This window comes from Girardinichthys multiradiatus, chromosome 20 (genome assembly GCF_021462225.1).
Source record: "Girardinichthys multiradiatus isolate DD_20200921_A chromosome 20, DD_fGirMul_XY1, whole genome shotgun sequence".
NCBI classification, from domain to species: Eukaryota; Metazoa; Chordata; class Actinopteri; order Cyprinodontiformes; family Goodeidae; genus Girardinichthys; species Girardinichthys multiradiatus.
In genome coordinates, this window is record NC_061812.1 from 19,031,116 (window position 1) to 19,043,242 (window position 12,127).

General features: G+C 36.3%; 1 protein-coding gene across 1 annotated transcript; it reads left to right on the top strand.

Annotated features, from left to right (window-relative positions):
* Positions 1-7,194: 7,194 nt before the first annotated feature.
* On the top strand, positions 7,195-11,920 carry mrps16 (mitochondrial ribosomal protein S16). The gene is made up of 4 exons (XM_047346685.1): positions 7,195-7,356; positions 7,555-7,585; positions 10,949-11,215; positions 11,536-11,920. Exons 2-4 carry the CDS (start codon positions 7,573-7,575, stop codon positions 11,664-11,666), a joined length of 411 nt encoding a protein of 136 aa, XP_047202641.1. The 5' UTR covers positions 7,195-7,356; positions 7,555-7,572; the 3' UTR covers positions 11,667-11,920.
* The last annotated feature ends 207 nt before the right edge of the window (positions 11,921-12,127 follow it).

The following is a 12,127-nucleotide window of genomic DNA, read 5'->3' on the forward strand; positions in this document are numbered from 1 at the left end:
GCTGACATTACCCTGGATACCGTGGCTCTTGATACATCACAAAGACTTGCTGTCTTGGTCACAGATGCACCAGCAAGACATGCACCAACAATTTGTCCTCTTTTGAACTCTGGTATGTCACCCATAATGTTGTGTGCATTTCAATATTTTGAGCAAAACTGTGCTCTTACCCTGCTAATTGAACCTTCACACTCTGCTCTTACTGGTGCAATGTGCAATCAATGAAGACTGGCTACCAGGCTGGTCCAACTTAGCCATGAATCCTCCCACACTAAAATGACAGGTGTTTCAGTTTCATTGTCCAACCTCTGTATTTGTGCTGAGTTTTTCCATGTTCCTGCAGAACCACTCTTGTAGGTTTTTGCATCTGGACTTTTGTTTGTATCTGCAGTGCCTTGATTGGTTTCTTTGGAAAATCTCTGGAAATAAAGCTGAAGACCTTTTACAACATGTTGCTGCCCAGCTCTTGTCTGCACTTTGGTCCGACTCAAAACCACATCGTGACATATTTGTCAACTTTCCTTCCTTCCTTTCTGAATGAATCTCACTGAATCATCTCATTTAGGTAAAGAAACAAGCTTAAGGCCAAACCACCAGACTGCTCCACAGCTTTCTGACTTCAGCTGTGGAAATGTCAAACTGCTCTTAAGATTATGCATTTTGAAATGCATTTCAAAATTTTAAATGGTGTTTCAACATCAAAATGTAACGATTGTGGGTTGGTTGTGTGGGTCTCGTCATTCCTCTCTGCAGATCCACTCTGAGAAAGCAGGGCTGCTCAAGCTGCAGATATACACCTGATGCTGATCATCTCAGCAGGCTAGCTGTAGAAGAGGCATTCTGCTGTTCTGACCAAAAATACTGGCTTTAATGTTACAAGTGACTTCTATGTTTTTCTATCCGTATGAATAAAGGAAAACTCTGTTGATGTATTTCTGCAGATGTAATAAAACTGATCTTAAATACAACAGGAGTAAGTATTTAGGTGAATATAAAGTGATTTTGGCTGAAAAGAAAGATGATTGCCATTGAGTTTTTTTTTGCAAACTCTTTGGACCAGGCTGGTCCTACAGAATCATGTAAAATACCCTTGACTTTAAGAGTAAAATGAAATGCTATCTCTGTGAGTCACTCAAACATGGATATTTGACTTTAGAATGACTACAAACAAAGAGATTTTTGATTTTTCAAAAAATAAAGAGACTCATGCTGCCATGTGTTGTTTAAATAAAATAAATCCTTCCAACAAGCAGGTGAGCTAGTCCACAGTCTGAAACCACCTATAATTCATTCACATAAATAAACTGGGCCTGTACATGGGTTCCGTTGTTAGCTCTGCTGTCACATAACAAAAACACCCAGGGTTTAAAACCAGTGGCTTTTCTAAGTGCAGATTGAAGAATCACAGTCCAAAAGCATGCATTAAGGAACAGATGAGGTGGGAATTGAATGGTGAGTTTATACTTTCATTATTTCGGTTAATGGATTAAATGATCTACAAAAAGTGATAGTCTTCTTCATGACTGTTAGTGATTGGTTTTGCAAAAAAAAAAAAAAGAAATGTTTTCTTCCACTCAACAGCAAGTTTAACTTGTGATAGAGCTTGTAATAGACTTTTCATTTTGCTTTTTCCCCCTTGATCTGCCAACGGTTCCTTGTTGCCTCACCTCAAGAAGACTCTAGGTTCGAAAGCCTTTGTGATTGAGCAGCAATCTGTCCAGGGTGGACCCAGCCTTGACCCAGATTGATGCATTAATCTACAGCCACCTCATTTTTGCATAGCAAAAGTGAAACAGACTGTGTTAATTAAAGGGGCTGTTGGGAAAATGTAAAACACAGATTTCAGCATTAAGGCCAAGGTAAACATTTGACTGTAGCAGACATATTTGTTTTACAAGGATTTCCACATAATTCCCAAAAGCATAATCCCAAAATAATCCCAGGCAAACATTTGAATGAATCATAGCTCCTAATTGACTCGTTCTAATTCTGGTGGTTTGTCATTACTTAACACCAAACAGCATTAAATTATATTTCTGTCTTTGTTTTAATCAAGTAAACCAAACTGACTCATATCACAGCAGTTTCTTGCATAAAGTGGGTTAACAAATAATTTACTTCCAGACCAAAGGAAATCATTCAAGAACTTTAATAAAGACATTTGAATATTTAGAGGGCAGCTTCTTCAACATCCGAATGTTGCCAACATCTAAAAGTTCAATCTTTCGAAGGTGGCAGAAGCATGTTCCACATAATTACATTAAAGTCAAACATATTTGCTCGAATCGTCTGGAGCAGCCTTCGTCATTTAGGGCAGACTCGCCTTTTTTTCTGAGTATAATATCTGGTCATCTGAGCGTCTCTAACTGAACTGTCACAGACAATTAGAGGAGGAACAACTCATCCTGGTATCCCAAAAAGCATGAGGTCCTCACGAGAGAGGGTAAGCCACAACCAGAATCAATGTCACCGTTCAGATAATCATGCATCACCGATTCACCATGTAAGATGCATTTTGTTTGCTGTCTAACTGTGTAAAGCCTCTATTCATTTTGTGAATTTTCCACAGAAAGAGAAAAAAAAAAACGTGGTCAGCCCAGTAATGATGCTTCTCTCTTGAAATTCCAGCCCGTTTGTTGAGAAAATAACGTTCTGTACAGGGTTTTCAGCCTGGTTGATGAAATTATTCTTGTGACAAACCAGACTGACAAAATTTTCAAATCTTTTTAAACTAATATGCCTGTAATCTTGTTAGTCCTTCCAATTAAAGACATGTAAGAGCCAATTAGATTTGTTTGAAATACCATTAAGCACTTCTCATACTTGAAATTAAAGCACTTAGGCCTTACAATTTTGCATGTTTCCCATGTAAATTGTTCAAATAATTTCCAAAACACACATCTGCACTGCCGCATTATTGATTCAGAGATGTGTCAAGTTGGTTAGGCTACCAGGGAAAAGGTTTTTCTGCATAAGTTGCAGTCTTGCCCATTATACAAGGAAAACATGTGGCTAGGCTTCCCAAAGAAGGGTTAAAAAGTTTAAACAGGAGTTAAACACGAAATTTAGGATGTAATATCTGGTATTCAATCATTAGTTAATTTGAAACTCTCAGTGAGAACAGATCAAACCAGGAAGGAGTGATAGATGGTGGTTTAAGTTGTGTTTTTTTTTTAGGTGTTTCAGGCTTGGGTTAATGTTTTATAACCTATGTTTGATTTAACTGCTTTAACAGTTATAACTGAACTTTTATTAATTTTAAGGATTTCAGTTTTTATTAGGTTATGTATAATTTCCTGATTGTATTGTTTTGTAATGTTCTTTGTGTGTCAGAGACTGCAGATGGAAAAGAGCTCTGAAAGCTTAAATTTCGACTAAAATATATTTTCCTTTTAGATTGATTCAACTAAACTTGGTCATTATTCAGCAAACTAAAAGATGAAAAAAAATTACTTTCTCCCTGACCTGCTGTGTTCATTGGTTTTCATTATGCTGGGAATCACTGAGCTTCTGGACAGTCAACCTGGTTGTGTCAGATGGACCTAAACATGATGCCCTGAGGTGTTCTATTGGATTTAGGTCATAGAAGCTTAGAGTCCAATCTATGGTGTCAGCTACTTGCCTGCATACTCTTGCCACATGAAGTTGGGCTTTCTCATGCACCAGGGGGAACCCAAGAGCCACTGCACCAGCGAAGGGTCTAATAATGGGTCTAAGGATTTCATCCCAATCCCTAATGGCAATCAGGGTGCCATTGTTTGGTCTATACGTCCCTCCATGAATATATGCCTCCCCAGACCACCAAACTGATCATGCTGAACAATGTTCCAGGCAGCATAACGTTCACCGCAGCTTCTCCAGACCCTTTCACGTCTGTCACATGTGCTCAGAGTAAACTTGCCAAACTTTTCAATTGTGGTGTTCTCTGGCCAATGCTAGTCAAGCTCCATGATGCCGGACAGTGTGCACAGGGCCTACTAGAGGACGTCAGACTCTCAGGTCACCTTCATGAAGTCTGTTTCTGATGGTTTGGCCAGAGATTTGTGCCAGTGGGCCGCTGAGATTCAAAATCCCAGTGAAATTGATTGAAGTTTGTTGTACTTGTGACAAAATATGAAGACATTTAATGGGTATGGTCGCTTTTCCACGGCACCATACGTCAAATTTAACGAACTATAGATATATAGATAAATTTGGTCTAATCTGACCAAAACATCCTAGTGTTTGTTGTGTCCCCTATATGGCTTGTGGAAAACGTTTAGTGATGGGTTTCTTCCTGTGACGTTTCCATAAGGGCCAGAAATGTGCAGTGTGTGGCTAATAGTTGTCCTGTCAACAGATTATCCCACCTACAGACAGTCAGACATAAATAAATGAACAGATTTTAAGAATTTAGATGCCATTTAAATGTAAACTCAACATTCTTCTTTAACAAAAGCAAAAAAGCCATTTTAAGTTCGGTTTTATTATTTAAGATAACACAACAAACACAAATTGATTTGAAGAAGCATAGGAGAAATGTGATTCTTCTTGCTGATAACAAGACATTGCTTTTGTATTTAGTATTTTTGTATTTACTACAAAATATTTAGAGAATTACTTAGAGCCTTGGCTGTTGTGATGCAATAGTGCAACATGTGCCAAAGGCTTGGTCTTAATTTTCAGTTTCTTTTATTTCTGCTTAAGTTAAAATTAAAGAACCAATCCTGAGACAGTGTAATTTTAAACACAAATCTTCATCGAATCCACCAAAACTTTGCTCATAGTTGCAGGGGAAAGAAGGGTGATGCCATGGAGAAGTATTTGCATATTTGGTTACTGAATCTCTGCAGCTTTTAAGAGTAAAAATGTTTCTTTTTGAATTTACATGTAAAATATAATGGATAATCAGGCTTTTATGTCCCTAAGACAAGATGAAATTTGATTTTCTTATTGGGTTTTGGGTACATCATTTAATAAATAATAAAAGAGAATAAGTTCAAATCTAAAACCTTGCTGAACACCATGAATTTCTTTGTTGTGTGTAGAGGATACAGTGGTACAACCTGGATTATTGACACAAACCTCAGTCATTCAGAAAGCAAAGTGACAACCTTTCCTCATTCTGTTATCTTTGATCCTGTAAAGTATTTTGAGATTACTTTTGTTGAAAATTGGTGACATGTAAATAAACTGATAAAAGAAGTGTGGTGCATTTGTGGTGTGTAATTTAAGCTCATTATAAGAAATAATAATGAGCTACAACAGCATTTAATTTCCCTTTGGGATTAATACAATATTTGTGAATTGAAATGAATTGAAATGGCTGACATGTAAAAATAAAGTTACAACAGGGGTATTGATCCTAATAAGTAATGTTGATTAGGTGAGTCCTAAAGGAGGGTTTAATAGACTGCTGAGGATTTAAAAGTACTCATGTTTGACAGTGACAATCATGAAGAAAGTGGTCAGAATTCAGTTTTAGCATATCTTCATAATTACAGTTCATTTAGACCTCATGTACAAGTCTAAAATAATGTAAAAAGTCATCTTTTCATTTCCTTTTCATCTTTTACTGAATAAATGTAGCATCAACTTATAATAATCCCAAACAACTTGAACACATCCGATGCTGTTTCATGCAATTTCTTCCTCATTCACTCCTAATTGCTACAATTCAAAGCGAAATGTACCTTCCGGTTTGTTTTCACCACATAAGTACATTAAAAGTACAAAGCACCGTTATTTCTTTTGCCTGTTTGAAACGATATTCAGAAGTCATTTCTGGCCTTGTACACAAAGAGTCAGTCTGGGACATGAGGGTATTTTCAGAATTACAAACAAGGGCCCATCTCTTTTGTGTGACCTCTTCTCACAGAAAACCATGTGTTTGTCACACACACTGGAAAACAAGCTTTACACAACAGGAGTGTGAAATCACCATGTTCCAAGACTGGGAGTGGTGGCGGGGTGGCTGAGCTTGGGCTAAAAGGAGAAGAAAATGTCTGTACTTGGAGAACATGAGGCACAGACAAAAACCCGTGAATAAATAAGTAAACTCAGGTAACACTGTTTTCATCTCTGGATGAGTCAACAAAGGGATCTGATTGAGAACTCGATGTTCTTTTCTATTAAAGACACGACAAACTGTTGCATAACAATAAAATTAACATGTGATTTCTTCAGGAGCTTATATTTATGAAGTTCATACACTATCGTTATTTGATATATAACTTCAATTAAACAAAGACATTTAATCATTTATAAACGGAATGCACTAGGATCATTTCCATACATATCAGGAAGAAAAGTAAACATAAAAACACAAGTGCTCTACTTAGAACAAAAAATTGGGATATTTCTATTTGGAGCCTCTTTTTTTTTTATTATTTCATACTAATAATTCAATATGAGCATTATTTCTTAAATTGGAAACAGAGACCGGTTTCCAAAAACCCAGCAACTTTGATGACTCTATATTAAATTTAAATAGCAACAACCACAATAATGATGATAATAAAAATAATACCAAAAAAGCAATATAAATTTATATGTGCTGTATATCTGATGGCCACCACATCCTAGTTTATAAAATGCATATTTTTTTTTCCAAATGTAACAATTAAAAAACTTATTTAATCTTTATTCTTAAGTAGAATATTTAAAGTTTTGATTCAGATTAACAAGCAAAAGTAATCTACAGTTTAATTAATTGCTTAAAAAAAGAACTTGCTACATATGTTCTGTGTCTGCCTAAATTCAGAATTAAATCTTCAGCAAAATTGGGGAAAAAATTTAACCTAATTTATTTTTCTTATTTTATGGCTTTCACCAGTGGTTCAAAATTATGTTTGCAACACACAACTTTAAACTTACCTTGTCCTCTCAAAATGAATCAAAACGTTTGGTCCACATTATTCCATTTAATTAATGTTTTTTTAATTATCAGAGTATGTCTTTGTTATTATAAAATATTTTACCTTTCTTGATTAATCCATGTTAAAATACTTTGAATTCCCAATTCCAAAAAGGATTTGACTTAACTTGTTCGCTTGCATTTTCTAAAACGTAAATGTTAAAGGCTCATAAAAAGCACAGAGAAACGTTTAAGACGAAATAAAATACAAAATCCTTGAATTTTTTTATTTTAGCTTTCAGAGGTCAGCGGTCCCACGGCGCCATCTGGCGTTCAGAACGTGGAACTACGACGCTGTTACGTAAGTTCCGGTTAAAACATGGCTGCGCCCTGACAAATGTCACACTCTTTGTTTGGCTGAAAACAGTCAGTTAAATTCCATATCTCTATCAACTGTGGAGCGAAAAATCGAAAGGAAATAGCTGTGTCAATTATCTTTGCGTCATTCTACGTCCTGAGAGGTATCTAATTTCTTTATTTTACACCGAATCGCCCGTCAGTGCAGTCTAGCATCAGCTGAACCGTCTTTTGCCATGGACATTGATATTTGCACTGTTTTCTTTCAGATTGAGCGGGGTTTACTGCAAAAAAATAGATACTTATACATTTATGTTAACATTTATGTACGTTGAAATTAAGTATGTCCTAATATTTTGCAGGGTTTTTCACCGGACATCATGGTGCATTTATGTGAGTATAAAGTTTAATTTCCAGATGAAGAGCTATCCAAAATAAGCAAAAGCAATTAGAAATTATCAGAGAGCATAGTCACATCTGCTCTAGTGTTGATGACAGTGCAGAAAGTTTTTATAGTCTGATTTAGGTCAAGCCAAAGGAGCATATCTAAGCCAAAAGAGCAAAGCGGATCGAGGATGGAGAGAAAATACAGCATATTTTTGTAGATTAGAAAATTACTTGAGAATTGATAATAAGCCATGTACAGACTCTTAAGAAAATATCCAAACTTTTATTTTACCTTTTACAGCAATTCATATTCTTCCTCATATGATAAGCCAGTGGCCGAAACATTCTACTAATTCATTCAACATTTAATTCCCAAAATTGATGGAAATTATAAGGAAACATGTGATGCGGTAATTACAAGAAGATTTGGATAAAGCATTAGGTGCTTTACCCAAAGATAAAGCCCCAGGCATTTTTGGGATTATATCAGAACCTTTGTGTGTGGAATACTCACAGAAATATTAGATAATAGCTGTCTAACACACCCTAATTTAAATCAGGCATATCCCAAATTCTTTCTAACATTCTGGACTTCTAAAAGCCCACTGTATAAATAATAATATTCACCTTATTTTGGATCTGACTGACTATAACCACCTAGTTGAAGATGAAAGTTTTGTATTATTTTTAGACTCTCACAGCCCTCCATATGATAGAGCACGAGTTTATGTTTAAAGCTTTAGATTTCTTTGGGTTTGGAAATTAATGTAATCAAATTATTTTACAAAGACACAAACAGCTCAGTTCCAGTTCCAGATGGCATCTCATAAAGATTTAGGATCAACAAAAGTATAAAACAAGGACGTCCAGTCTCACCGCCGCTGTTTATTGCGTTCTCCCTCAGTCAGTTAGCTGATGACGCGACCATATTCTTAAATAACCTGAATGAAATTCTGAAAATTATGCAGTTAACTGATAATTTTTTAAAGGCTTCAGGAGTTAAACTAAATTTAAACAAATGTGAGATCTACCGCTTTTGACAACCCTGTAAAATCCAAAGTGAAATATTTGGTTGTGTATATAGATGAAAATAAATTGGACTTAGAAAACATTAGGTATATCCAACTTATATTTTTATTTTATTTGGAAGTAAAAAACACAGTATATTAGATAAGGTCATCTAATCAAATAGTTTGAAGATGGAGGATTGCGAACTATTAAATGTGTCAGCCTGAATGGCACCCTAAAAATAAATTGGCTTCAGTCATTTTTGTTGAGTCAGAATACTCTCTGGTTTCATATTCCAAGGAAAATATGTTCAGGTCTGGGTGGAGTTACTTCCCTTCGTAAATGTGACTTTGACAACTCCCCATAAATCTTTCCTTCTTTCACCAGCAAGTTTTATTATAGTGGAGATTGATCTGCAAACAGAACTATAGCCCACACAGTACTTCATTGTGAAACTGAGAAAACAAATGTGAGAAACAAATCTATCTTTGCACAAAGTTGCCATGAATTAGATTTCTTTGTCTTTGATGCATTTATTAAACAAAATAGTTATTGTTTCATTTGAAGATTTCACTGCTAAATATAACCTGCACATTAACAAAAGGGAATTTCAAAAAATCACCAGAACTATTCCTCAAAATATTCTAAGTGCAGCAAAAAATCTTTTTCAGAACCCTGATTATAGAACCCCAGTTCTTCCCTGAATTCCTATTGATGATAGCTGTTGTTCATCTTGTGATGAGGATGCTGGGTTGAGAGAACACCTTTTTTGTGAACGTGCGTATCGTAAAGCTTTGTTCTAAGAATGAAATTATTTTCGGGACCCTAAGAAAAAAAAAGCTAGATAGGATCAAATGTAATAATTGTTATGGGTAAATATTTGATTTTTTTTTTAAAGTAAAACTATCTTTCCCCATTTATCACAAGGAACTGTGCCAGTTCTTATCTGTAAAATCTATGGACAAAAAAAACAAGATGTGGAAATGTATCATATGATTAATCAACCGAAACGCTTGGAAAACCCCTTGTTTATCATTAATTTCCCTGTTTATTTTAGTTACTGATCTATTTTTTTGTTGTTGATTTGTTTCTTTTTGTTTAATCTAATTTCTTTTCTGTACTTTTTATTCTGCTTTTGTTTCTTTTTCTTCTCTGTTTGGAGGCAGCTTGTCTGCCACTTTTTTAAGTTGGGAAGACATTTGAAGTTGACGCAATCTTTTTTTTATGTGTTACTAATAAAAAAAAGTTTTATTTCTTTGTGGGAGAACATCAGCAATTAGGCAGGGGTTTAATATAGAGACAGGGACAAAGCTGCAGTTCTGTGGAAACGGTATAAACCAATAAAAAAAAGTCTTTTTTATTTTTGAGTTTGGCAACGTTTTCATCAGTCAGATCTTCGTACCTGACTATGACATCATATTTACAGGGCACATTTTAAAAAACAATCACTACTTTTTACCAATTGCTGTAGCTGTTTAATCCCAGCAGGGTCATTGTGGGCTGGTGTCTTCATCCAGCAGTCAGAGGGCAGCAGATGAGACAGTCATTCATTCAAAGACACATACCTTTTACAATTTCCAGTTCACCTAACGGAAAGAAGGCTGGAGTACCTGGAGAGAACCCACTTGCACACAAGGAGAATATCTCAACTCTTTTGATCACCCATGACATTATAAAGAACCTTTCTTACGTTTTTTATGATCCTTTCCAGACAGGTTTAATTTTAGGAGATCAGGTTTAATGACTATGAAGATATCCAAACCCCACATAGAACTAAATCTACTTGGATTTTGAAACTGGGACCTTCTGTTAACAGCTGTGCTATGATCCAGGTCAATCCACCCCTTCACCAATTCATTCCACCATTTTTACCTATGCGTTATAATTTTATCACTTTAAGATCACTGAGGCTAACAGCAAGATAAGGGTATTGAGCTAAAACTAATATTAAACAGGAACAGCAGCTAATCTTTTATTTCAGTAGGTTTGTAGGAGGATATTTGTTTTTTGCTGCACTTGTTGAAGAGTAATATTTGTAAATCTTTATATTATTGCTCATCATTAACTTTATATCAGCAAGGGTGCACAGACAGCAGCATTATAAGTTGTACCAGTTGGCAAACAGAAAAGAACTCACAGAGTATTCAATTTACACCAATCTAAATTCATTTTCTACAAAGCAGTCTTGTTAAATACAATATAAAAGGTAATTTTTTCCTTAATGCCAGCAGACATTCAGAGAACAGTAATCTCTATCAGAAGTGTGTGTCTGCCAGGTCTCACTGACGCAGTGAGCTTTATTACAGTTAGGAGCATCACGTTTTCTCTGACAGTCTTTTTTGTCCTGATGTCCTCCTGCAGCGTCCCTCCTCCTGAAGAACTACCACAGCGGCTACGTCGTCATCAGGCTCGCTCTCGCCGGCCATAAACAAGCAAACCGACCCTTTTATCGCATCGTGGCAGCTTACAACAAGAGAGCAAGGGATGGTAAATACATCGAGCAGCTGGGCACCTTTGACCCCCTCCCTAACATCTACAACGAGAAGCTTGTCAGCTTCAACTTCGACCGGATCAAGTACTGGATCGGCTGCGGAGCGCACCCGACCAAGCCGGTAGCCAAACTTCTAGGTGTGTGCTACTGTGCAGAGTGCAACAAGGTTGCGCAATTATATTGCCGGCAATTCCATTTAACCCTGCTATTCATAGGCAATGGTTTATTCAAAGACGTCCTTGAGTAACGTTTTTATCAGCAACTGCACCTTAGAAACTGCAGTGAAGCTCTTTATTGGTTTCCATTTGTGTACTTTGAATTTCCTTTCATTTTTGCCGCTTAGTATTGCTTCAAGCACCTTGAAAATGTCCTCTGGTTCGTTTATTCAGTAGTGTGAATGAGTGCGGTTGTATCAGCTCCTGAAAACTAAAAAGATTCTCCTTTCTCATCTCCACAGGGTTGTCTGGGTTTTTCCCCCTCCACCCCATGACTGTAACAGAGGCAGAGCGTCGAAGAGCTCAGGCGAAGCTGGCAGAGACTGCAGAAGGAACAGAGGACTCTCAGGAGGGAAAACAGACTCAAATTTGATCGGGTCAATGGGAAGCTGTTGTTATTTTGAGAGAGAACTTAGAAAAATGCTTACTTTCTTTCTTGGTGGACTTCTCACAGCAACTGATCTAACATCTTGCAGAACAAGCTTCTTCAAAAGTGTCACCTCATAATGTTTAAAAAAAATGAACAGCTTTGAGTTGATTGTGAATATGGGAAGGCTGCATCATGTTTTGTTTATTTGTGGTAAAGTTGCAGATTTGTTTTATTATTAAAAGCTTTGTGCGAAAGCAGCAAAAACTATGCATGTTTTTATTACAAACTTTTTTTCCCCCCATTTAAAACTGACTCATAGATTCATAATTCCTCCGTCTTCCATTTTTCAGCTTGTAGATACAAGTCAATAAAATCCATCTGGTTTTGGCTCATCCACAAAACAGGACAGGTCCAAACTATAATGATCAGGTCTGCAGAGAGGATCACTGGGGCTGACCTTCCCT

Coding starts and splice junctions, on each gene's coding strand:
- mrps16 (XM_047346685.1), top strand. Junction 11,216..11,535: donor GCCGGTAGCCAAACTTCTAG/GTGTGTGCTACT, acceptor TCATCTCCACAG/GGTTGTCTGGGTTTTTCCCC.